Source organism: Meriones unguiculatus, chromosome 20 (genome assembly GCF_030254825.1).
Source record: "Meriones unguiculatus strain TT.TT164.6M chromosome 20, Bangor_MerUng_6.1, whole genome shotgun sequence".
Classification (NCBI taxonomy): Eukaryota; Metazoa; Chordata; class Mammalia; order Rodentia; family Muridae; genus Meriones; species Meriones unguiculatus.
In genome coordinates, this window is record NC_083367.1 from 60145288 (window position 1) to 60172578 (window position 27291).

The 27291-nt window shown below is 35.4% G+C and overlaps 1 protein-coding gene across 6 annotated transcripts in view; it reads right to left on the reverse strand.

The window, feature by feature from the left end:
• Positions 1-666: 666 nt before the first annotated feature.
• Positions 667-27291, reverse strand: part of Qki (QKI, KH domain containing RNA binding) — a 133361-nt gene continuing 106736 nt past the window's right edge. Inside the window, exons 5-8 of one of the 6 annotated variants that reach the window (XM_060373678.1) lie at positions 15305-15392; positions 13773-14048; positions 11051-11125; positions 667-7322 (exon numbers count right to left, since the gene is read on the reverse strand). In XM_060373678.1, coding sequence (XP_060229661.1) covers positions 7306-7322; positions 11051-11125; positions 13773-14048; positions 15305-15392 — 456 coding nt within the window. In that variant the 3' untranslated portion in view covers positions 667-7305. Of the gene's footprint in view, positions 7323-11050; positions 11126-11257; positions 13083-13772; positions 14073-15304; positions 15393-27291 lie in introns of those variants that run through there. The other 5 variants (XM_060373677.1, XM_060373682.1, XM_060373681.1 and 2 more) reach the window with 5 other exon arrangements.

Genomic DNA, 27291 nt, shown 5'->3' on the forward strand with positions numbered 1-27291 from the left:
GTGTTAAACCAACTTTATACTCTTATCATTAACCTGTTTCAGTTTTATGGGCTGCATTACTTAGAACTCTACAGCACAAAAGAAGCTTTTCAAACATGCTTCAACTGCAGCCAAAGTGCTGCACTCATTATCAATAGCCACACAAGTTCAAAGTTAAATGAGTGATCCTGAAAGTTTTAGGATTATCTCAGTCCTGCAAGAAAACTTATTTGTTTTCCTCATTTTGTTCTCATTCAGTTCACCCCGTAATGCTTTAATCAGTATCCAACTAAGTAATCAATATGTAAGCAGGGCATGAATTAAAGACTAAGAACATTTTTATCCCCAAGAGATATACTTACATGAAATCATACAGCCCATTCACCCATCCATCCGGTTTTCTAACCAGATTAGTTTATGAAAAAGCAGTAATTACAGAAATTCCAAATGCCACCCCGCTTCTAATATGTTCTTAACTATAAGAAATACAAACTCTTACGAATGAGTGATTTTTTAAAACATTTTATTGTGTCTGTGATATTTGTGAGGTTTGCATGCCATGGCACACACGTTGAGGTCAGAAGACAGTTTTTGGTTCTTTCTACTAGGAGTTGTAGGGATCAAATCCAGGTTGTCAGGGTTGCAAGAAAAGCATTGTACCTGCTGAGTAACCTCAACCAACTCACAGACATTCACCTTATTTTTATTTCAAGAGGAAGACATTAACATCCGTACAGTATGACCCCCTTTTTTTGAGAAGGTAGGGTAGTATCTGAAGATACAAATCCTATTCCTGTACCTGGATAAACCATGCAACAGCCCACATGTGACTCTAGGTGCCCTAAGGAGTAGGAGTGGGGACAATAGATTTTTTTTGGGGGGAAGAGGGTCAAGGAAAACAAAGAATGTATTTTCAGCTTACAACTACTGGAGGAATGTGATCTTTGAAGAGAAGATTTGGTGAAAAAACTAATTAGACTTTTAATGCCTATCAAAAAAGCAAAGTTGTAAAAAAAAATAAAAAAAAAAAAAAAGCAAAGTTGTCAGTCTGCCTTTGGATGTGAATGAAAAGAATTATCCTCAAGACAAAGGAACTTGCAAGTGTAACAACCAAAGTTGCTTAAAGTACAAAGTTGTGAAATTTAGATGTAAAAAGGAAACTTTAATAGTGTCAAGCTACTGGCATTTAGAAATCTTAGCAATTTTTTCACTTTGTACAAGCCACCTATGGACCTTAGTCTTTTGGACAAAATAGATGAGACCAAGCAATGTTTTTTGTTTGTGCTAGGAATGCATGCTAAGCTAGCAGCTCCACCAACTGAGCTATATTATCAGCCTTCTTTTAAGAAGTCTGACATTTAGAAAACTACCTAAAAACTGTACCGATGCTTCTTAAAGATTAACATGATGTTTTGGATGCACAGACCACCTGAGGAGCACCAACACAGAAGTGTACCAATTTCCTTCCTTCTTTTAAACAGTGATCTGTAAAAATACTAAAACTCATATAATGTGAGATTCTTTAAGTTTCTATGTAGTGTTTAAAGGATCAATAAAATGTTCTCTTTATTTTGCTGTTTCTCTGTGCCAGGGGTCAGCTACACTTTTAGCTTGTAAAGATTGCCATGCATGGTGTCCAGTCTTTTATTGTACCTTGTATACAGTTGTTTGCAGTTTCCCATTCATGTGTGATTTGGGAACATCTATTAATATACACATAAATGTATATGCATAAACATGCATATATACAAACATGTATATCTATTCATATATATACAATTTCTACAAGTTCAAGATTCTTATACATACGAATATAATATAACCCACAAGAAATATATGTGGCTCAAAATTTTGTTAATAATACAACCTTTAAAGAGATGTAAATGAACTTTTACCCTGGTGCTGAGACTGTCCCAATGCTGGCTGGTATCTCTTCAGGGGACAACGAACTTCAAGTAATGTGAACTTCAATTTCTCCAGTCAAAATTCACAGCAACCACCACCCACATCTACCTACCATGATTAGTTGCTGCTCCTCCTCTCCCAATCCCTGGCAATTAGTGCAGCAGAAACAAAGAAAGGAGTGTATTGTGCTTCAGTGTAACCAGTTTGATTCAGCATTGAGCACCAGCTATACATACTTTTATCAAGTCTCTTTAAAATAAAGACAATTCAATTTAGGTAACTTTATATAGAAGAAACCAGATATTACAAGTAACATGTATATTTCTAAAATGGTATGTCTATTAATTGGTTAAGCTATTAGTCCCACTTTAAAGGGATTAGATGATTTGTGACAATTAAGTACAGCATCCTATATACTTTAAAAGTGTCAGAGACCAAGAAGTTTTCAGAGAGTAAGTTTTGCTTAATGGATAATTTGGCAGCATGTTTCATTCTACCATGAAAAATCACAAGCTAAGACCACTGTAACAACTGTCATCAAGAAATAGCCAGGTATCCCATTCCAGTGACACAAGCACACAATACCCCCAACACACACACACACACACACACACACACACACACACACACACACCTGTCACAAAACATTTCATTGGTGAAATGTTCTCGGTTAGGAAGTTCAATCACAACCAGCAATTTTACTTATAATTGTCATTTGTTTTTGTTGCATGCGGGTGCTTGTGGGAGCACACAAACATGCACACACACACCATATGCTTTTACCCATCAATGAAGTAGAAAACTTTAACCAAATACCTCTCATGTGCACACAAACTTTTTTTAAATAGACAGGGCCATTTCAACAACTCCCTCATACATACATGAAGATGCTGCACTACAATGATGTGAATTTAATTTTCATGTTTCCCTAGATATCTTACCTAAAGAAAAAAAATGCTTTATTGAGTACATTAATATTACCCCAGCCTTTTGAAGGAAAACACATAACCATTTCATCAAATAGCATCAACTAATAAAATGACACTAGAACTTTCCCATCCCAATAATTTGGCTGTCTAATATTATTGCACTTATATAAATATATGGCTTGTAATGCTATCTGCACCATGTAAAACTGTCATTGAACATTTTCAATAGGAAGTACCCTCACTGAAAATGGGACAAGACTGCATGCACAGAATTCAGAGATTATGAAACTATATAGAACTATACAGTTTTTTATCAACAGTTGTGACAAATTACCATGGGAGTTTTCGTGCAGCAACAGAATGACAGCATCTTAAAAATGCCCATAGAGCACTAAACATACTTGTTATGGCAGTGGGAACTTGTCTACCCAACGATACTATGTGATCTTCTCCCTCTTATCAAATTACTTCATGTGTACAGGACTAAAAATGATCAAAGATAATTAAACTAGTCTCACTACTCTGAGTGTCATGTATGCACAAAATAATATAACTGTATCCTTTCACAAAGATATAACTCAGGCCTTAATTTTAAGGATTCTGAAGCACAATTTAAAAATATAAAGCATTACTTACAAAAGCAAAGTTCATTCTAAGAGGGTTTTTGTTTTTTCCTCCACAGACAAGGTAATTATGAATCTATCACACAACAATGGACTTACGTGCTAAAGAAGAATTTCCTCTACAGAGTGCAGCCAAGTGAAGCACGGGACAGCAAAGAATCTTAGATATATTAAATTAGCCTTACTTAGATGCTAGAAATTAACCACACACACGTCAAATGACAGTGTTCCTGTCTGCCATGCTTCTTGTGTAGTTGCCTAGGCGGCTCTGAAGGTGGATACGGGACAAACTTCCTAAGAAGAGCTCATACACTGACGGGTAAAGATGGGTAGAGATAGGACTGGGCTGCACAGTGTAGAGAAGCAGACTTAATTCAACTCTAATAGGAGCTGCTGGTCAAACAACACAGGGAAAATATCAATTGACTCATAACTATGTGTGGCCAAAAATAACCTGTTGTTACAAATTAAGATAAACGGTTCAACAGCGAATCAAACTGGTTTCTCAGGGTATATTGCAGTAAATCTCTTGACTCTTTATGCTGTGAGTAAAGAGGGATTATTCTGGAGCAGAAAAAATAAAGTGTGGAATTAGTAACGCAGATGTTGAAAGGCCAATGGCCTGACTAGGAGAGTGACTCAAACAGATGCTGTTTTGTCCCATCTCCACTAGCACCTACTATCCAAGGCGAAAGGCCAGAGTACCCAAAGCCATTTTAGCAGTGCACAACTGTCAGCTGACAAACAACATAGAAAACAAGTCACACTATGTTATATGTGGTCACCTTCTTCAGTGTTAGTCCAGGAACTCAAGACTTTATTTATCTCTGTTTATTTTCATTAAACACGTAAAGGTTAATAAACAGACACAGTCCAGAGTTAGTAGGTTGGTATTATAACATTTATTAAAATAATGCTATGGGTTAATAGAAACAGCAAAGAACCAAAGAATTAAAATGCAAGCTATGTAAAATCCCAACTAAAACCCAGAAGTGTCTAATGTATTCATTCATCAGCTAACTAAAAGCTCAAGAAAGACAAGACACCCAATATAATAAAGTACTGCAAAACAATTGGCAATTTTCAGTTATCAAAATTGTGGATTTTGCATTTTGTATCCTTTTCTCAATCAAGAAAAAAATTCTTTTGAATGTTATATAACATACATATAAAACAAGATAGAAAAATACATTATAAACTTGTAACAATGGCTGTAAATACATTATCTTACATGTTTCTCATAGGCAATAGGTTGGTTATGGTACATACATAGCATGAAACTACTAAGATAATAAAGAATAGACAAAAAATACATGTCAGCTGTATGGTCACATACAAGCGACACTCCCATCTACCCACGCTAAAAAATTACATAATACTGTCAGGAAAAGAGTCTTAAAAACTACATACTTTAATAAGAAAAAAATTCAATAGAGTGATAATACTGAGAACCAAGGCATTCAGAGATTCCAAAAGTCATGCTTTTTTTCAGTTGACTCAAAACACTGTCAACTAAGTTTTCAAAAGTTTGTTCAGAGCCAGTATTACTCATAAACGTCACACGTCTATTGTTTTACACATTTACTTTCTTCCCCATAAAAGACCTTTGATAAACATCTAAAATGTCCAGGTATAACACAGCTGAGATGAGGCTGGATCAAATACTGGTACTGTGTTTTTTACTATCACCTCAAGTGTTCTGAGTGTCGCAAATTTATTCAACCAACCAAACAAAATAAAAATCAAAATGGCACAGCATATATAGTAAATAAATCAAAACCACCACATGTCTAACAGAAAGACAAAGCAGTGGTACATTAAACCAAAGCTGAGTACAACACAAGGACTGTCTATTGCATAGTAAATAAACTGAAAATGGTTCCAAGTTGAGACAGAATAATGGAGAGGTCACCATGAAGGTGAGCAATGAGCTTTCCTGCTGACCTTGACTGTGAAGCCAGGAGGGTATGGAAGAGGCATGAGTTGATGAGCCAGGAGTCCACCATCACTTGAGATTTGCCATGTCTGGTACTGAGCGGTTAATGACTTATTAACTCAAGTGTTTAGATGTAGGCTTTGCATACAAACTGCTTCAACTACAAAACTGTTTGAACTTCATGAGAGAAACTGAAGATGAAAAGGAATGTAGCTGAGCGTTTGTATGCACTGTGATGTTAGCTTTCCACACCACTTACTAAATTGTGGCTACTTAACACTTTTTCCACAATAAACAATTTCGAAGATTCATTTTTTGTGAAAAAGTTTGTTAGGCATTACTAATTTCCAATTAATAAGAAAAAAAATCCATTATATCCCTCTTCTCCAAATAAAATAAAGCTCTAATTTAATTTTGTCTGTAAACTGATGTTCAGATCTCACATAATTTTTTTTTAAAACCTCAGAATCCTTTGGGCAAACACTGAAGACAGCAATAACCGAAAGTACTCAATTATGATTTGTAAAAGAATGACATTTTAAAATTTACTAGTCAGACATTAGAAAAGCTATCAAATTTTTTTTTCACAGTATCAGATTTGGCAAATTGGCATCAAGATAACATGACACAAATCATATAATTTAGACCATCAACTCATTTGTCTCCCCTCATATCTCCTTTCACATACTGGGCGACTGAGGAACATGCATTAACTTTTATTCTGAGGGAGGAGCTGATCTTACAGGACACTTGACTAAATGAGCATGAAGGAAAATAAGGCACTTTCTTTTTCTTTAGACTTATTCCAATACTTAAAAAATAAAAAAGAAAGACAAAAAGGCTCTTTTGGTCTTTTGTTTCTTGACAACCACCAGAAAAAATCATTTAACGAAATAAAGGGTTTCTTTGTTCTTTTTCTTTTTTTTTATAACACTTGAAAGTATAAAATGCTACATTTCCAAAAATATATATATTTTTTTCTGCACCAGCACCCTTGTATAGTAAAAGTATCTACTTTTTGTTCATTTGTTTCAATGCACTACACTTTATCTACAATTTCATTACATGTATACAGCAAATAGGCAAGCATGGCTTTTACATCCTTAATGATATTCTCTATACAGGGAGGTTTTAAAAAAAATATTTGAACAGTTTGCCCAGTAATGTGACACATAATGCATGTACCTTGTTCTCGTACAATTTTTAAGGTGGTGTAAAATAAAGATTTGGAAATTTTAACTCAGATACTCAACTTTTTAAAAATAGTGTCGCAGTTTTGTTCTTTGCATTACTTTTCAAAACTCCTTGGTAAGTTTTCTCTCATGGCACACTTTGTTCTAATACTTCAAATTTTGGCAGGCAATATAAAAAAGGCTGCAATTTCTGCCCTTTGAGGGCACTGTAGTGACTAAACAAACAGCATGTCAAATTTTGAATACTTTTGAAGTCACTTCACCAATGACATCCCTGACCGAAGGTTCATGCATGATGCATTGTCACACAGTACATTCAGAGAGAGCTTTGACTTCGCTATGAGAAGAAAAAGATTCCTACAAGTCTCTCACAGTAACTGCCTCTGTCATTGAGTAGTTAGGGCCATCTGTCTCCCTTTCTTAAGAGAGGCCTTCTTACCGTTCGCTTGGGGTGGGGCATTGAAAGATGATCAGTGCTGTGGGATGAATCGGGCCTTATTGCTTTACTACTATTCAGTGCAGGTTCTAGAACCACTTTCACCCAAACAGGGGGGGAAAAGCTGAGTTGGAGGACAATTTCTTTGTCTTTTGTTTGGTTAGATGGTAAGACGAACGGACAAGTGCCTCAGCTCGCTGCACTGACGACAGGCAAGCAAAGGCGATTACCAGTTAACTGATCAGCAGGCAGGCATGGTCAGGTCATCATTGGGTGAAGAGTTCAGAGGTCAGAAGGTCATAGGTTAGTTGCCGGTGGCGGCTGGGTGGTTAGAAACAAAAAACAAAACAAAAAAAGAAAAGAAAAGATAGAGAAGAGATTAGTTTCAGCTAGTGACGGCTTAATGACAACATGAAAAACTAATCACAACTAATAAAAAAAAAAAGCATGTTGAATTCTGACAAACTGATTGACACCATCTACAGAATACAATAAAAATCATGACAATTTTATATCATGATTTGAACAAATGAAGAAGAGCCCGCTCCCACAAAAATAATTTGAAAAAACCCAACTTGTTAACAGAAAAAAATAGAAATAAAATACAGCTAACAACTAATAGTTAGTAGCAGTCAATGAAGGAAATTGGAAAACAATGGTGAATAGGTTTGGTATAAAGAATTTTGAACAGTCAGTGCAGTTATGAGTATCTGACTGCTATTAAGCATTAGTATTCTCTCAGATGCAAGCAATAAAGCAACTATTAATGATGGATGTGATTATTAATAACTGATGATTAACAGAAATGAATCTAAAGAAATTTAAATTGCTATGAACAATTTGGTTCAACATAAACTCTGGGCCAAACAAGTTTTCTTTTGTTCAATAAATGTTTATTGCTTTTTCAATTATTCTATTTACAAACAACATGGAATTTCTTGGCCTCATGATACAAAGCAATACTGTAGTCTAGCAGTGTAGGCAACATCATGGGAACCAGAAAAAGGCCAGGCCTTTTGCACCAGCCAACATTTCCAGTTGAAAATACTAATTTACACATATAGAACACTTATAAAATGCACTTGCATGTAAACACTGTAAAATCCTGCCATTTAAAATTCTATACCTCAAGGAACTCTAAGTACATAAAAAATAGAAGAAATTTCTAACTGATACCAATAAGGCATTTTAAAACTACAAACAGCTTTCTTTATTCAATTTCAAAGCTAATACTCTGCAAATACAATAAAATCTGACATTTCATATACATTCCTGCTTTATATTTTTATATTTTAAAAGCCACCTGTAAATACTATTTTCTTTTGCAAAGTAACAAAAAAGAACAAAAAAAAAATTAAAAAAATTACAGTAAAACATAAAGTAGTTCTCAAGTGGAAAAGTTATCACTCCAAATGTCCTTAAGTAGCTCCTTCTTTAATAATCAACCTGTCACATTCTACTTCACCAAACTTGGTCCACTTAACAGTAGTATGATTCTTAAGACTCATTCAACAGCTTAATTATTTCTACTATATTCTGAGGTTTGACAGAATTTTCTGTACTGTTGCCATTGAGACAAAGGCAGGAGAGATGTGAATGAAAAGATGCTCAGTGCAAAGTTAGATTCTAGGCCACTCCATATATCAAACCTAGTAGGTGTAATGTTCACAGGGTTTAAATGTTCTATATAATAGACCTATATACCTTTGTATGACAAAAATGGTTTCTATAGTCTATCAATTAGAACAGTTTATAAATACTACAAAAATACTGTATCTTTAATATAATCAAATCTTCCCTGAATTTCTTAAAAGGAAGCAGAATTTTATTTAGAAAAAAAATTTTTTTTTAAAAAAAGGCTGTTTCAAAGTCTTAAATTTGGGTAAGTAATGGCTTTTGTCAAATCATTACTTGGATAATTTCTGATTATTTTTTGAGTGTGGAATATTTAACAAAGCAAACCATCATATCTAGTATATCTAGAATTCATCCTCTGCCATGTCCTGGCCTGCTACAGTACACACAGGTATGTCAACTGTGCAAAATCACTTATAGTTTATTACAACTATAAAGTAAATTGGTCTTTATGTTTCAAACCGATTCTGAAATAAGTATGAAGGTTGTTTCAGTAAGCAACTAGATACTTGTCGACCATGCAACTAGTCTAAATGCTCACATAGTTTCATGGTTATATGTCCTTGGGCTGCTTCCTTGCATCATATGAATGCTAATAGTAATCTTCTCTTTAAAGGATTTTTTTTAAAAAGTAGAGAAAACAGTAGTATCATAAAATCATGTAAGTCAAGGACTTCGGTCATCTCCCTCAGACCCAATGAGTATATATGGTGACAGTATACAAAAATGATCTGTTTCTAGAAAAAAGAAGAAAGGGAGCCAGGAAGGGAGGAAGGATAAAGGCATTTCGGTTTGCTGACATTGCATTCTGAATACAAACAGAACTATTCAAAATAAGCACGGCTACAGATGAGCCATGCATGGAATGTGTTGTCATTTTCCAAATATAATAAGATCTTGGTCTAATATTTTCAACTATCTGAAGGCTCTGGAGTACAAAGTGAGAAAGGATTATTGTGTTAACAAAATTATGTAAAATCTCCTAAGAGAAACACAGGGAAAGAAAATCTAAGAGGAAAAATTACTTCAAAATCAAAACACTCTGTAAGATAATTATTTTATAATTTAGCAGTATGATATAGCTTCAAATTATTTACGAGACTGCTCACATCTAAAATGACTTTCCCCCATCTAACTTCCTCATCTCTAAGTGACTCATCAAATGGCTGATGTGCTTACATTTGGCACAACTGCACAGAATATTATTATTATAGATATTCCCCGAGGGAAAAATTTATTTTGTTCAATGAATAACCACTGCAAAAAAAGTGTATGTTAGCTAAAGTTTTCAGGACTCTTTCAGTATATATGATATTAAATACTGATGTCTTTGGAAAGGCATTTTATTTCCAATACACAAAACAATTGTGTCCAGTATTTATGATGGGAATTCAAGGGTAATCATGTGAAGTGAGCTAGGTCCTTTTCTACTATTCTTGGAATTCCAATTTTGCAATTGAAAACAAATGAACAAAAACAAAACAAACAAAACAAACAAACAAACAAACAAAAAAAACACACAAAAAGTAAAACACAATTCAATGTCAAAAAACCGAAACTACCATTCCTCAAATAAGCATAAATAATTTAAAAATGGGTCCAAGGGCATATATAGGGCACAAGTTACATGAAAATGAGAAAAATGAAGACTTGTTTTCCAGTCACAGGTTAGTCAAAAAGGATATCCAAACAGCTGGATCTCACATACCACAGAGCTTCAGGATAGTTTACCCTCAGGTACTGTATTTTAGCAGCAAATGACAAAGCTCAAAGGATCCGTTTTGGCAGGAGAATAGAGTGCGAGGGAGCTCTTTTTCTAATTTATGAAGTGTCCACCTACATGAAAGTTACCCTCACAGCCTGACTATTGATTTTTAGCTAAGTACTTGACATGTGTACCCTCACATTTATGCAGTGGCTCATGTTTTATTATAGAGAAAAATGGAAACTACATCTTCAGTTTTCTCCAAATTACACAGAAGCAAAATTTCTTTACTTCTCCCATGAAAACATCATCTGTTCAATTAACTTTGCAGTACCAACTGAAATATTCAGAATAATTAAAGGGTAAGTTTTAGCAACAATTATTACTAAAAATTGCAAAGGTAATGTAAAAATTTAATAGCTCCCCAAGCTGACTAATTTATGTTTTAACGGGAATAAATCTTAGGACACAGTAATAGACTTAATAAATTAAAATATAAAGGGGAGGGGTAAAAACCCAAACCAAGAAACAAAAATCATAAACAAAACCACAAACCAGCCTTAAATCAATCAATTATTAAATTAATTTAGGGAAGGAAAAGAAACAGTGTGCAGGTAAACAGTTACATTTTTCCATCAGGTGTGGTGTTGCAAACTTTATGGACACCCAGCACATTGCTTATAAACAAGAACTGCAGAACTAAACTAACCTCGGTCTGCGGTCACAATCCTTTGGTAAGGATGGACACGCATATCGTGCCTTCGAACTTTAGTAGCCACCGCACCTAGTTAAATTGCAATTACCAAGACAAAGTTAGAAAACATACATAAGGGAAACATCGACAGCAGGTTTATCAAAATGGATCTCAAATGTTCACTTACTACAAAAGCTTAAGAAACACGTTAAGGCACAGTAGTTTTAAAATTAACTGTAGTATGTATTGTATATATGCATCTATCAATATTGCATTCATTTCAAACATGGCCTTCCACCTACTTCATCCCTTCATTTACAGTCCCCAAGTCACAGTATCTCACGAGCTCTATTTGATCCAGACACAGCTGAGCTTTACTAGTCACATATTCACTGAAGTGCCTTTCTTGCAGCAGGACTACTTAAATAATGCCACATTTAATACTGACAATTATTTGCTAACCTTAACTTCAGAGTTTATCACTTAAAAAAGGTTTAAAAAGCAACTCTTAAAGCCTACAGATTGTGGTTTTAAACTTTTGAGTCAATAAGTATGAACTGCAATGAATTAGGTGATTAGTAAAGCAAACAGTACAGTACACTTAGCAGTCAGTATACTACTATACACTCCTTTATAAATTACCGTTGCTTTGCAGTATTACAGACTAATCCAAATTAATAGCATCATTTTACTTTATATCTATGTGCAAAAAGTGCAAGTAAGTCACTGACTGCTAGGCTAAGGTTTTTCCCGGAGGCTGCTGAGACTAAGCATTTGTTAAATTCAGATCTGATGAGGGTTCGGTTAAGACCGTTCTTGAATTCTTAGCCTTTCGTTGGGAAAGCCATACCTAAAGATAAAAGGAAGGGAATTAAACATTAGTCATCAATGAAGATTTGATGCTAATACCAATCTCCTCACTACCACCAACACACATGTCTGCATCTGTTTTGAAGGGCACTGCTTATTTTAAAATAATGTGAGACTTGCTACATAGCATGCATGTTATCTGTGTGCAAATTTACTGTAACTGGGGAATTTAAAATAATTTCCTGAGTTCTCCAAAGGGCCAATATCATAGTTTTACTGCTTAGGTGGCAAAACAAGAAATAACAATGAGAATATTTTCTCACTTAGTACTTATTACTGAGAACCTTAAAAATGCTAATTGGGTATCTGCATATTTTGCTCTTAATTTTGTTGGTTTAAATCAAGCCTTCATAATTATAAATTTCTTAACCAAACCAAGCATGTTGCTTTACAATGAGAAATTTTACAGCAGTGCCTCTTGCTGTCTCTAAGCAGTAAACTGATTGAGAATCTATTTTTCACTTTAGATAAGCAGATTGCATAGAAATATAATTCTATCTGGTAAAACTAGGAGCTCTTGTACTAACAGTCAGGAGCAGCAGCTGGAAGCCAAGAGTCCTAACTCCTCAGGAGCAGATGCTGTGAGTGCAGCAGAGAGGAGTTCTGGGGAAGGAGCATGCACAGGGCCACAGGAAAGAGTATTAATAGAAAGGAAAACTTAAATAAGGTTATAGGTTACATGTTATTTAAAAAAAATGCTTCAAGTAATGTGCAACAGAACACAGCCTCTCACTAACATTTCTGTGGTATAATTCTGACTTATAATTATTTATACAATGATTTAGACAGAAAACATATACAATAAAAATGTATGTTTATAAACAAAAGGCACCTAAGTGCATGCACACACACAGATAACATACAGAGTATTTTGTCTTTCTTTAAATGAACAATGAATTTTCAAGTTTAAATCTTAATGTCCAGTTCACTAAAAATTTTCAAATTAATATTAAGCTGGGGAGGGGGGGCAGGGAAGCTTTAAGAGTTCAAAGTCCTAAAAGTCAACAGCAGGCACACAGCACCAAGGTCATACACAAAAAAGTTTCAAAATTCTGTCTGGTAAACAGTGGGGTTTCTCCACACTGACTGGTCGTGTTCTACAGCTGCTGTACTCTAGTCCTTCATCCAGCAAGTCAATGGGCTGAAATATCAGGCATGACTGGCATTTCAATCCACTCTATAAAGAAAAGGCATCAGTAATGTCTGTTTCAAGAATATTGCTTTGATCATGTAAACCCCTGAGAGTTTGAATGACTTTAGTTTTTACCTTCAACATGACTGAATTTAGTAAGTTAGTGTGTGGTCATCTTGTCCACAGTAATATAGAAATTATAGAATATTGGTTATGTTCACCAAGACTTGAAAACTCTTAAGACTACAACTATTAACTACATCCTTTAAGTGATCATCAATATTTAAATACATCCAAATAACAAATTTAATAAAAATCTCAAAATACTGATAGTACGTTAAAATTCAGTGAGCAAGTAAATCTGTGAGACAAAATAAAGCTAATTTTGGGAGGTGGAGCTGATGAAGCCATTAGGATAAAGTGGCAATAATAGCCTAGATAAAACTCAACAACAACATCAGTCATCTAATTAATAAAGGCATCATTTGGTTGAAAGTATACATGGCAAGTGTACTTAGAGAGATTCCAAGGTACTAAAGTAAATTAAAACAAATTAAAGTATAGCTACTTAATGGGAGAACCCTTGTGAGGAACTGAAATAAAAGAATATTTCATTTCCAACTTTTCCTAATCAAAACATATATTGTTTCTCTAAAATTGGTAAACACTGTGTCAAAGTCTGGGGTACTATAATTTAGGAATTCATTAACCACCTAGTACTGGAATCATACTTACCTAACACACCACTGGGTTCAATAGGGTACTCAAGGATTGATGTAGCTGGTGCCAACGTGTAGGGGTATTCATAGGGTGTGTAGATTAACCCAGCTTCAGGCCCTGGAGGGACTATTGCAGCAGTTGGGTGAGGAGTTCCGTTTGGCATGACAGCGGTCTGTATTTGTCTGATCAAAGGCATTATGGTAGGGCCAGCTGGCGTAGGTGTACGCAGAGCAGCTGGTGGGAGGACAGGCGCAGGCCCAGTGATGATCCTTGGAGCAGCCTGGGCAGTTGCTGCAAGAGAAAAGGCAAGGGCTGCTACAGTAAGCAAAGAAATTTAGAAAGAAGTATAGAGATAGCAGTAATAAAACATGAGAAAATGAGAGGGAAGTAGGAAAAAGAAAGGAAAAAGCAGGACAGAAGAAAAATAAAAGGAAATCATTAGTACATGCATTGATCACACAAAAATGTCAAAGCATACCAACCAAATGCAATCAGCTTCCCGTTTCCCCAAAATTATTAAAAATAATGCAAAAATAAAACCCACTGTAAAAAAAATGAACAAGACCATTAAAGTGTTATATTATTCATAATTTTGATGATATTATCCACTTTAAAAAATTTGTGAGACTAAAGGTACATGCAAGCCCACAAGAAAACATTCCAATTAAAAGATTCAATGAAAGTAATTAAGTGGAGTCCACAGAAACAGTTCTGGTGTATTTCCAAAACATAACTTTGGCTCAAGTTTAAGGAAAACTCCCTGGATTAAGTATGTTTCCAGAATGTTAGGAATTACTGAACAACGAAAAGAATAAAGAAATAGTCCCACTGCTAAATTCATGACAATTAAAGCCAGCCATTTATAAAGCAATTACTGCTAACTCACTGGGTTGCCTACGTTTGGGAATTTTGGCTATGATTTTAAAATTCAATTTCTTAAAAAAAAAAAAAAAATCAATGCTCTAAATATGATATGTTCAGATAAATGACATGTAAACCTTAGGTCATCTCAAATTATATATTAAAAAAAAAAACAAACAAAAAACCTACTCTCTCATACAGCTTATAAAATTATGCCACAATCCATGACAGGGAGAACAAAGGCTGAAAACAGTTCTCACCCACTGATCTCTGTGAACTCACAAGGGAACTGAAATAGCGGAAAAAACATGAGTGCAAACATGCAAGCAGGGGAAAAAGAAAGATTTCAACAGCAGGGCCATTTCATTTAGAGTTTAAATAAACTCTTTTAAAAAGCTTTCAAATTTTTGTATTTTGTATAATGTCACAAAAAGTTCAAGGTCTTAACTAGATAGTTAATGCAACAGGATAATTTTTTGAACCCCTTCACCAAAAAAGTAAATTTACAACACCAAACTTGGTATGCTGGCATAAAATTGAACAGACCTTTGTTTACAGAAGCATTAAATAAAATGGGGCTCTTCATCAAATTGTGAATGTTATCATTATTTCAACTCTAACTGGCTTTTATACTGTGGTACCAAAAGGAAACAGGAGCTGTAATCTTGCCCCAGACTCATTCTTACGTGATTTAATGTTGGCGTCTCTGTAGGTACCATTCAGAATTGCAAGCTCCATCAGCTGCATCTTCTTCAGGCTGTCTTCTCCTTCAGCCTACACATGGGAAACAGGAACATTAAGTATTTGGTACTCTATACATACATTACAACTAAAAAAATATATACCACGTGACTCTGAACTACAAATGTGATCTAGCAATCATCACTGAATTTCTAAGCTTTTATTTCTGCTTGTGTACACTTCTTTTCTTGGTTTTCCTCAATCTACCTAACAAGTGCTACCAAGTTATCTATTCGGCCCTCTATCTTTAGGGTCACTGTATAATTTCCTACCTACATAGGAAATATTTACAAGTGAAAAGGGTACTAAGACTAACTAGAATACATAAACATCCATGAGGATGGCTACACCATTTACCATGGTTTCACCACTCTTCCATTAACTAATACTACCCTTAATAATTCATTCTTGTTATCCTACCCAAACTACTGAAGTCATTTGACAGTGGTGCCTGTCATTCAATACATATACAAACTAAACACCAATCAAGATCAAAAGTCAGATAAAGTTCCCCCCAAACACAGCTTTTACCTTAATGTTGCAAAATATTTGTATGTCTTAAAACCTACAATTATTTATTACCATCTGGACAAAAACTGAAACCCTCTTCAAACTACTACCTCAAGGTGAGCCAATTAACTTTCTCTTTCACACATACCTTGTAGAATAACAGACCAGACTAACTTTGTTAATACGTTAGTATATATTCCTGTTTGCCACAATTGCATATGCTCTTTACATGTTCCTGTATATTTCCCTTTCCAAGCCCTACTTATTTACAGCAGCTTCAATAAAAACACTACCTTCCCCGGAGCCACACCTACATTCTATGATTTCAGCCATGAATTACATCTTGTAGTAACATCACTACTCCTAAAGTAAGCTCCATTAGTTATCACTACCTAATCCCAAAATTATTGTTGGTTTTTTTTTTTGTTTGTTTTGTTTTTGTTTAAAGACAGAGACTTACTGTACAGCCCTGGCTGGCCCTGAACTCACACCTGGCTGGAACTTATTTTTTAAGTGATTGGTATGTGAAATCTGACTACTTCCAAAGCACAAATTTTAACTAGCAAAAGTAAAATCCAAGTGGTAGAGAAAGAACTAGGAAGTTTGTCCTTTAAAGAGTATGAAATCAAGTGTCCCCCATTTTAATGCAATACTTAGTCTTCTTGACCATCTGAAATATGGGAGGGAAGACACATGCAAGTTTCTCAGTCTTCTAGTTCTCTTACAACTGTAATGACACATAGATTTTTAGAGTAGGGATTCACATACTATAATCTGTAGTAAATAGAATTGCTGAGTATTAAAGATAAGTGAAACCATTATAAAGACAACATTTGATGTCCTATTGACAACAACTTTTAAAGTCTCCTTGGCAGTAAAGGAAGAAGATACCTGCATATTTGTTGATTATTTCTTGACTCTCATCAATTTGTATAAAAATAAATAAATATGACTTATTTGGTAGAATAAAAAATAAGCGAGCTAATATTAGAAGGGAGTAAGTGGAAATCTGTTATTATCAGAATTCCTAAATATGTTCACTAAAAATATTAATACTATAAATCAAAATTTATTAACTGTTGGTTCAAGTTTAATCTGTGGAATAGTGAAATACATAATAAATGACAAATAAATTAATAAATAATGAAATAAAAGAGACATTAGGTATTACTTTCAGCCTGAGTGAAAAAGATGTTGTCTAAGTCTGAAAGTCAGTGAGTGAGGTACAAATTTCCCTCCATCAAAAACCTAAAAACGGAAGAAGCTGTCTGTAAAGAGAAAATGTGCTTGAAACATGTTTGAATTAGACTGTTTATTATTATTAAGAAATGGTTTGTGTCAACTGAGGAGATGATGCCAAAGAGACAGATGGTAGAAGAAATGATGTGTTCCCACCAGAATGACTGGCCATGTCATTTGTAGGACCCAGAACATTAAAAACTGGGCAGAGATTACTGCAGTGAGTACGCAGAAAACCCTGAACTAGCAGGTGCTAGTTTACAGTAACTTACAGTATGACCACTGTGGAAGGCTGAGTTAATATGTCATGACCCTCCACAGACCCATCAAAGGAATTACGTGGCAGGACTAGAATCTAAAACCAAGTTGTCACTTTCCAGAATGAGCTTTATTGTCTTCATGTGCTTACCACCTATCACACTCTATTTAAAGAAAGGGAGATACTGGGTTTTATTGCCTCACAAGACAATAAAGGTCATTACAAAATTATCTCCATATAAAAATGGTTGTTTCAACTTTACTGACCCATTTCTGACAGAAATTTAGCATATTTCTTTGCTTAAGCCTCTTTTTCAAATGTAAATTCAGATAAAGAAAACTTGCTAGTAAGCTTTATCCCACGATGAAAAGGCTCTCAACTGGTTCTTCTGTAAGACCTCTATTAACTGGTCAGCTATCGCACCCTCAAGTTATAGACCTTCCAGATACTTTACAAGGTATTTTACCAAGCCAGCATACCTATGACAGGTCTAATAATTACTTTGGGGGTGGGGATGGATAACAAATAAAACTACTCTTAAAAGCCTGTATATGGTCATCAAATGGTATTTTACACTTTATGCTATATCCTCAATCTCTTTGCTGTTTCACTTTAAAAACCAAGGCATATTTTTTTAAAAATTGTATTTATTTATTTTATTAATTATAGTTTATTCACTTTGTATCCCAGTTGTAGCCCCCTCCCTCGTCTCCTCCAAATCCCAATGCTCCATCATCTCCTCCTATGCTCCGCCTCAAGTCAGAGGGGAGGTCCTAGCCTATCAAGTCTCATCAGGACTGGCTGCACTGTCTTCCTCTCTGGTCTAGTAAGGCTGCTTGCTACGCCCCTCAGGGGGAGATCATCAAAAAGAGCCAGCCACTGAGTTCATGTCAGAGACAGACCCTGCTCCCCTTTCTAGGCAACCCATTTCGATACTGAGCTGCCATGGGCTACTAGGTTCTAGGTTATCTTCATTCATGGTCCTTGGTTGGAGTATCAGTCTCAGAAAACACCCCTGTGTTCAGATTTTTTGGTTCTGTTGCTCTCCTTGTGAAGCTCCTGTCCCTTTCAGGTCTTTCTATCTCCCCTTTCTTTCATAAGATTCCCTGCACTCTGCCCAAAGTTTGGCTATGAGTTTCAGTATCTGCTTTGATACCCTGCTGGGTAGTCTTTCAAAGGCCCTGTGTGGTAGGCTCCTGTCCTGTCCTATCCTGTCCAACAACAGATCCTTTGGAGGTATCTCCATCCCTGATCTCAAGCTGTACTACAGAGCAACAGTAATAAAAATTCATGGTACTGGTATAGAAACAGAATGGTGGATCAATGGAGTCAAACAGAACACCCAGAAATAAACCCACACACCTACGGATACTTATTTTTGACAGAGAAGCCAAAACCATACAATGGAAAAAAGACAGCATCTACAACAAATGGTGCTGATCTAACTAGATGTCTACATGTAGAAAAATACAATAGATCCATATTTGTCCCCTTGAACAAAATTGAAGTCCAAGTGGATCAAAGACCTCAACACAAAACCAGACATACTAAATCGGTTAGAAGAAAAAGTAGGGAAGAGACTCGAACTCATTGGCACAGGAGACAATTTCCTGAACAGGACACCAACAGCACAGGCTCTAAGATCAACAATTAATAAATGGGACCTCAGGAAACTGAAAAGATTCTGTAAAGCAAGATACTGTTGTCAGAACAAAACGACAGCCTACAGACTAGGAAAGGATCTTCACCAACCGTATATCTGACAGAGGGCTGATATCCAGAACATATAACGAACTCAAGAAGTTAAAAAACAACAAATCCAAGGAGAGCAACAGAACCAGAAAATTTGAACACAGGGGTCTTTCCAGAATCTCATACTCCAACCAAGTACCATGCATGGAGATAACCTAGAACCCCTGCACAGATGTAGCCCATGGCAGTTCAGTGTCCAAGTGGGTTCCATAGTAATTGGAAGAGGGACTGCCTCTGACATGAACTGATTGGCCTGCTCTTTGATCACCTTCCCCTGAGGGGAGAGCATCGTTATCAGGCCACAGAAGATGACAATGTAGCCACTCCCGATGAGACCTGATAGACTAAGATCAGAAGGAAGGAGAGAGGAACCTCCCCTATCAGTGGACTTGGGGAGGAGACATTCGTGAAGAAGAGGGAGGGAAGGATTGGATTAGGAGGGGAAGAGGGAAGGGTTTATGGGGGGGATACAAAGTGAATAAAGTATAATTAATAAAAGTTAAAAAAAAAACAAACAAACAACAAATCAAGTAATCCAACTTAGGCATAATTTACAGGCAATTATAGCCAAAGATTTAAAGTGATAACCTTTGACCAGTTTTGATGAATGCACATGAATATCTCTGCATTTGCACCAGAAAAATCTCCATGTATATAAGCACCAACATTCTCTTATACCCCAGTTCAGCTCTTCAGTTCTAGATTTTAAGAGACACGCAATTTAAATGTTCAGGTTTTTTCAGTACAATATTTATTTATGATACTCATCCATGCCATTTGTAGATGCAGATTGTTTTAACGACCAAGTAGTGTTTTGTTGTTTATTCATTCTATAAACTTTTGCTTGATTCTAGTTTGAGAATACACTGTGAATATAGGCAGTTTGAAATTTTTCATACAGGTTTTTGTTGTAAATCTAAATTTTTACTTATTTTGGATAAATATCTGTAAGTGATATTGCTGAGTCATAGGACAGATGAATTCCATGGAAAAATATAAAGATTACCAGAACACTATGAACAGCGTAATTGCTGTTGAAAGTATGAAAGTTCAAAAACTCACAGCATCAGAAGTCTTGAGATGTCAGAGATTTTTAGATTTGCAAAAAGATAGTATACCACTGATAATATCTCTATTGGTGTCTGGGGAAATCTCTTACAACAATCCTGTCTGTAACTATAACTATACACATATACAGTAGAATAAACAGTTGCAAACATAATTTTCTGAACTTTCTGGAATTGTGGATGACAGACTGATGAGCACATGTAAATATACATTTAAATGTATGTGTATGCTACAATGAGATGTAAGGATGTCATCTGTTTTATTCAACAAGCTCAAGCTATGTCAAAGTAACAAACAAGTCAAATACCATGAGACCAAAAGAATTTTAACATTGTAAAATACAAAAATTTAAAGGTTGTTTTACTTTATTAAAATGACATGGATTCTTCATCATCTTAAGCACTATGCTTCATAATAAAGCTATGGTACTAGCACACATTATCACCAAGACTCAGATAAATTAACTTCTCTAAAAGGTCACAGAACAAGCTCCTAAACAGAGTACTTGAGTCAAAGTCCTTATGTTTTAACCATTACATCAGTACACTAGTATTACCACATTCAGTACTAGCATAGAATTTTTATGTGAAAATATCTCCAGAATTAATCAAAGACTTCACATTAAAAAAAATGAAGAAAATCATGTTTACCTATTAATATTGTAATAGAGCTGAACGACGATAAGATGCTGTGGGGGCTTAGAGTACTTGCTGCCAAGCCTGGCAGGCTGAGCTCAAACCTAGTATCTACATGGTAGGAGACCTGACTCCTATAGCCTCATTTCTAATACTTTCTTCAAACAAAAATCAAGTTCAAAGCCTCTTAGAATAGACTATAGTGTTTTTCAGTCTCAGAACTGAACAGGCTCTTGCCTAGAAGCAACTTGTATCTATTACCTTTCAAAAGCGTTCAAATTGTACTACTTTTATACAATGCAGACTCATCTGATGGCTCTCGCAGACAGTCCTATACTTTCAGACAGCTTTGCTATTCCATTAAAGGAGTATCAATTATAGATGCTGCCATGACTTTCATTTTTACTTTTTTATAATTGGTAAATATTTCCCAAACAACTCTATCCCATACTCATTGTGTGTGTGTGTGTGTGTGTCTATAGACTGAGACACTGACTGACAACTGACTAGGGGGAAATAAAAGATGAACAAATGAGTAGAGAAAAAGTCCACATTTTATTTAAAAAAAATTACTTTTTCATTTTTTTTCATTCTTAACTTTAAAATTAAAATGTAATTACATAATTCTTACCTCACATCAGTCTCAAACTCATGGTCTCCTTTTAAGTAATAAGGGATTCTAACAACAACACTTTTTCCTTTGTGCTGCTAGGTCCACTCCTTTAAGCTCCAGAGGCTAAACATCACAGGCTTCATTCCCAACTCTGCAAAGAACTTTCTCAGAGTCTAAGGTCTAATAATAGTAAAACCTCTTATGTTTCATCTGCTGGCCCTGGGGCTATAACTGCTTCTAAATCTGTACACAGTGTCTCCTTTCTCCTCCAGTTCTTAAGAGCTCTTTAACCAACTCCTTTGTACGTTCTCTGTTGAAATAGTACCTACTGTGGCTTGTGTTTTCCTGACTGACAAAAGATTAGTGGCTTAGTACCACCACTCCACAGGCTTGACCATGTTAACATCTGTGACAAAAGTTTACATGAACTTTGTCAGTCATACTCAATTATTTCTTCTAGGTCATTTAAAGTTTCCTTGATTTCAACTTCCTTTTTATTCCTCTATAAAGAATTTTAACAGTCTAAACCAACTTAAACATTGTTTTTTTTTTTTAAGTGGTTAACTGTTATGTGCTAGGCTCATTCACAAAGATTGATGATAAAACTATGAATTGCTTTTGTTAAAACCTAGAGGTTCCACTTTACTTCCTTCTTCCCTCCACACAGCTCCTTCCCAAGTCTCATTTAGGGTTGCTAGAAATGACCAATAGGATCTAAGATGATGCAGCTTCTGTGCTAAATCTAACACCAAAAAGAGAGCTAACAAATTGAACATCAGAAAAATTCCTAACATTCTGATTGAAATGCAGTAATGAAGAGCTGAATCAATGACTGAAGAAGTCTCCTGCATGATGCAAGTGCCACTACTTCAATGGGTCATACAACCTTGCTTATCTTTACACAAAGTTCTCAGTTCAAATAGATAGACTGATGTTTCACTACCAAATTCATGAGCCAAAGTGTTAAACATATGTTAAGAAAAAGGTGTCCATCTATCTTTTTCTAGCCCCATTTAAACTGACTGACATATTATATTTATATATAAAGACTGTTTAGTGAACAACTTATCAGCAAGTTATGGTAGAAAGTTATGAAGTACATTTACCTAATGAGAAAAAATTCAAATACTCAAACCCACATGTAAATAATGCTATGTCTATTAGTATGTCCAATCTGCAAGCTATAAGCCATATTACTGAGGACATCTGTGAATGCTGCTCAACACAAACAGGAACCTTACTTAAAACATCACAAGACTTTGAGGGAAGGCTAGAACATTCTTATATCTTGACTTCATGGTAGAGTCAGACAAGACTGTGTTTTCTGTACTGTAGTTATTGTTCCCGACTATTGAAACTTTTCTTGGTCAGGAAAAATCATTCAATTAAATGTTTCTCATGCAAAGGGCCTTAGCTGTTTATAGTTGATAGAGAATTGAACATTTATTTCATTTAATCTGAGTAACTTGTAAAGCAACAGCACCAGTATTATTTCTGCCACCGGGCACATTATTTTAAGGTAAAATTAGAAGAAGAAAATTTATATTACCACTATCTTAATAAAGTGTTTACTTTGCTTAGGTAGTAAACAAAAACGATAATTTAGTCACATTTGAAGAATGAAAACAAAACATTCCTCCATTTTTAGGAGGAGGAGGTTTGGCATTTTTTGCTTTTTGTGGACAGTCTCTAGGCTGACCTCAAACCCCTGACTCCCAAGTAATGAGATTAAGTATGCTTGGCTAGTCCCCAAATTCTGAAGTGGGAAACAACATAGCTCTGTAAATAATCCACCTAGACGCAAACATTAAACAGATTGGTGAACCATTTAAGCTAGAGCATGGGTCAAGTCTAGAGCTCAAATGCAGGGCTTGAACAATGTCACTGTGAACCAGTTAGTTACCTGCAGGACTAGGGTGACTGTCCTGTAATGGAAAAAATTACATGAGGTCTCCTGTGTCTGTTCCACAACTGTACACACTGTGCTATGTCTACTTTGTATTGAGATTTTATAACATTAGGTACTACAGCCTATCAATCAACGTGATGTCAAATGAACCTGTGAACTTAGTAACATACAACTATCAGCAAAAAAAAAAAAAAAAAAAACAAATAGAAAGGGATAAGAAAATGTTAAGTATTAAAAAGCACATCAAGAACTAAAGGAGAACTGGTTAGATGGTTCAAAGAATAATGATGTTTTCAAGCAAGCATGATGACCTAAATTCTATCCCTAGAAACCACACAGTAAAAAGAGACAAGCAACTAAAATGACCTGTGACTTATAACTCTCTGTGTGCAAACAAACAAGTGTTAAAAAAAAAACAGAATTCAAGTAGTATTATAACAAAAGAGACAATGAAACTGGTAAGCCACAGATAACAGCATAGCCTTAAAGTCTGGAACAATATTTAAGTTATATAAGTCTCCACATAAATACTAAGAAGAGGCCAGGCATACTGAGGATACAAGGAATTCCCCTATGGGACTTGATGAAATCACTCAAGAGGGAGGTTGCCAGTCTTAAACAGTTTTATGCACACACACAAGTGACTCATTCTGAGAAAATGATCATTAATTTCTGGGCTAAACAGCTCAGGCCAGCCTGCTTCCTCTGCCTCCTCAGCACTGTTGTTACAAGTGCACACCACCATATCAGCTGGAATGGCCATAATTCTGTTTAGCAGAACACAGCCAGGGCCTTAAAAAACATTTCTAATCTAGAAATGGACCTACATTTCAGCCCACAAATAGACTAAACTTATATTATGTTTAAAAATTATTGATAATTTATCCTAGAATTATAAACAGAGTATTTTCTATTAAGAGTTATCATATAACTTTAATTTTAAATTGTGATTTGAATAATTTTTAATTTTATAACTAAGGCTGGCTTTGAGCTCAGAAAGATCTACCCACAGGTTTCCCTGAGTACTGAGATTAAAGGTGTACCCTACCACACACAGCTTTGTATCAATATAAAATGCATTATCAGATATTTTTAAACATTGCCGTCTTTGAAACTTTAAAAACTATAAAAATATGATTAAGAACAATATTTTCTTTTTTATTTTTAGAATTTATTTTTTATTACAATTTATTCACTTTGTATTTCCAGCTGTAGCCCCTTCCTTTGTCCTCTCCCAATCTCACCGTCCCTTCTTCTTCTTCTCCTCCCATGGCTTGCCCCAAATGCACTGATAGGGGAGGTCCTCCTCCCCTTCCATCTGACCCTAGCCTATCAGGTCTCATCAGGACTGGCTGCATTGTCTTCCTCTGTGGACTGGTAAGGATGCTACCCCCTCAGGGGGAGGTGATCAAAGAGCCTGCCACTGACTTCATGTCAGAGACAGCACAGTCCCTGTTCCCCTTACTAGGGTACCCACTTGGACACTGAGCTGCCATGGGCTACATCTGGGTTCTAGGTTTTCTCCATGCATGGTCCTTGATTGAGAAACACACTAAAATCTTTACACCTAAAGGAGCTAAGCAAGAAGGAGGACCCTGAGTAAGATGCGCAATCCTCATTCAGAAAGGCATACGGGGTAGACATTGGAAGAGGGAGAAAACAGGGAATAGGAAATGAACCTACCACAGAGGGCTTCTGAACGACTCCATCCATTAGGATATTGAAGCAGAGGCTGAGACTCAAAGCTAAAGTTTGGGCAGATTGAAGGGGATCTTATGAAAGAAGGGGGAGATGAAAGACCTGGCGGGGACAGGAACTCCCCAAGGAGAACAACAGAACCAAAACATCTGGGCCCAGGGATCTTTTCTAAGAACAGTATTTTCAAGGTATACTTTAACAGACCAAACTTACTTTCTTGGGAACTCATTGAGAAAAGAAGATGAAGTAAATAATAAAAAAAATTAGTAATTAAAAAATTTATGACAAGGACTTTCTGGAGTACAACTCAAGAGTATCAAGATAGTCAGGTGTGGTGGCATACACCTGTAGTGGGACCTGTAGTCCTAGCACTCAGGGAGGTGGAGGCAGAGGCAGGCAGACCTCTGTGAGTTCAAGGCCAGCCTGGTCTACAAAGTGAGCCCAGGACAGCCAAGGATACACAGAGAAACCCTGTCTAGACAAAGCAAACAAAACAGAAAGCTTGTCGACACAGCTTTGAACTGGTAAGTGAATAGAAGTGACCCACTGAACTGTGAGTGTGTGAATGTGACAGCTTCAGCTACAAGTACCAGAAGAAAAAGGCACAGTTGAACTGTGACAACACAAAATATTAGAATTAGAACTTGATGACTCAGTAGATGAAAAGGAACTAGAGCATCAGATACAAATGAAGGTGGATGATGTCAGGCAAAACTGTCATTTATATAAAAACAAGGATGAACTTACTGTATATAAAAGACAGGGAAGAATTTTAGAAATATTATGTTTAAGATGCCTTCGTGGTATCCAGGTAGAAATTAGGAAAAGATAGTTTGTTCTGGAATTTCAGAATAGTCACTGGTAACTCCACAATGTAACTGAAGATTATTATTATAGACGTGATGATCTGGGAGGAACCGAGTAGAAAGAGATCACCCTGGAAAGCATCTGACTCACTGAAAATATGACATCTCTCTACAGTAGATACCCAGTGTGACCTAATAAATTAGGAAATGCAATTACTTTCTTTTTTCTTTTCTCCTTTGTATTAGTAAGTTCTTTGTTTTAAACTGCAGTACTGAAGTAGCCTGTTAAGTAGCATTTGCTCAATACATGTTATGAGGAGAACTAGTTTGGCAATCATTTAATGATGGTTTTAATCTTATCCACATACACATGATGTAATTCCACAAATGTTACGTGTATCAATCAAAGATTTTTTTAGTAGAGAATATCATCACTAATCTCACAGAATTTATACATAATATCAAAAAGTAAGCTAAAAGAAAATTTGCTAACTTGCTCAGATATTTTATACTACCATTATCAAAATGAAGCTAATGATAACATAACTAAAAACAAGTTGACATATTTGATTTTTGAAGACTAAATGTTTTCTGTCCCCACAAAGGCACAATAAAATAAGACAAGCAACTTCACAATTCATTAGTATGGTTTCAAAATTAATTTCCGTAAGGGAGTCTTGCTACTAATGAATGGGATAATCTCCAAGTCACTTCTGAATTAAATTTAAAATCTAATTATCAAAACTACATAATAAAATAATGCTGTCATAGGAGCTACTAAACAAGCTAATCTGAACAATCCAAGTTATAATGCTTATCTGAACATTAATATATTAAAATACTACATTTACTATGAATGATTTCAATAAAAGTATCGTATACTAAAAATTTTAACATGTCAAACAATGTTAAATAAGAGTCAAAAGGTACAGAATTTTGACAAGATAATCTGATTTTGTCAATTCAGTATCAAGGGTCTTAACGCAGTGTATGGCCCACAGATGCTCTGCCTATATACAAGGAACATGAGGCTACTTACCAACCATCAGAAGAGCATGCAAACAAATTAAAGGGAGGTATGAAAAAAATTGAACTAAAGGAGATATACTGAGAAATTATTTACCTATGTTTCTTCTATTAAATATATTATGAGGTACTTATTCAAATATGAAATACAAATATTATTTAAGTAACAACCAAGTATGATACTCTATAAGTTAAGTTTAACATACAAAATGCTGACTGTGGTACAGAACACATGGTTAAAAACAGGGCACTAGATAGAAAACACAAACATTTCTTAAACAATAAATACACTGGCATATTTTTTTAAGCTGATGTTGTTATCTTCTATTTGTTAACAGCTCTAATCTTGAGTTATTAGCTAGCTAAACTGTTGGTCAATCTTAGCATGTGTTGAGATGAGATGTCTGCTAATGAATC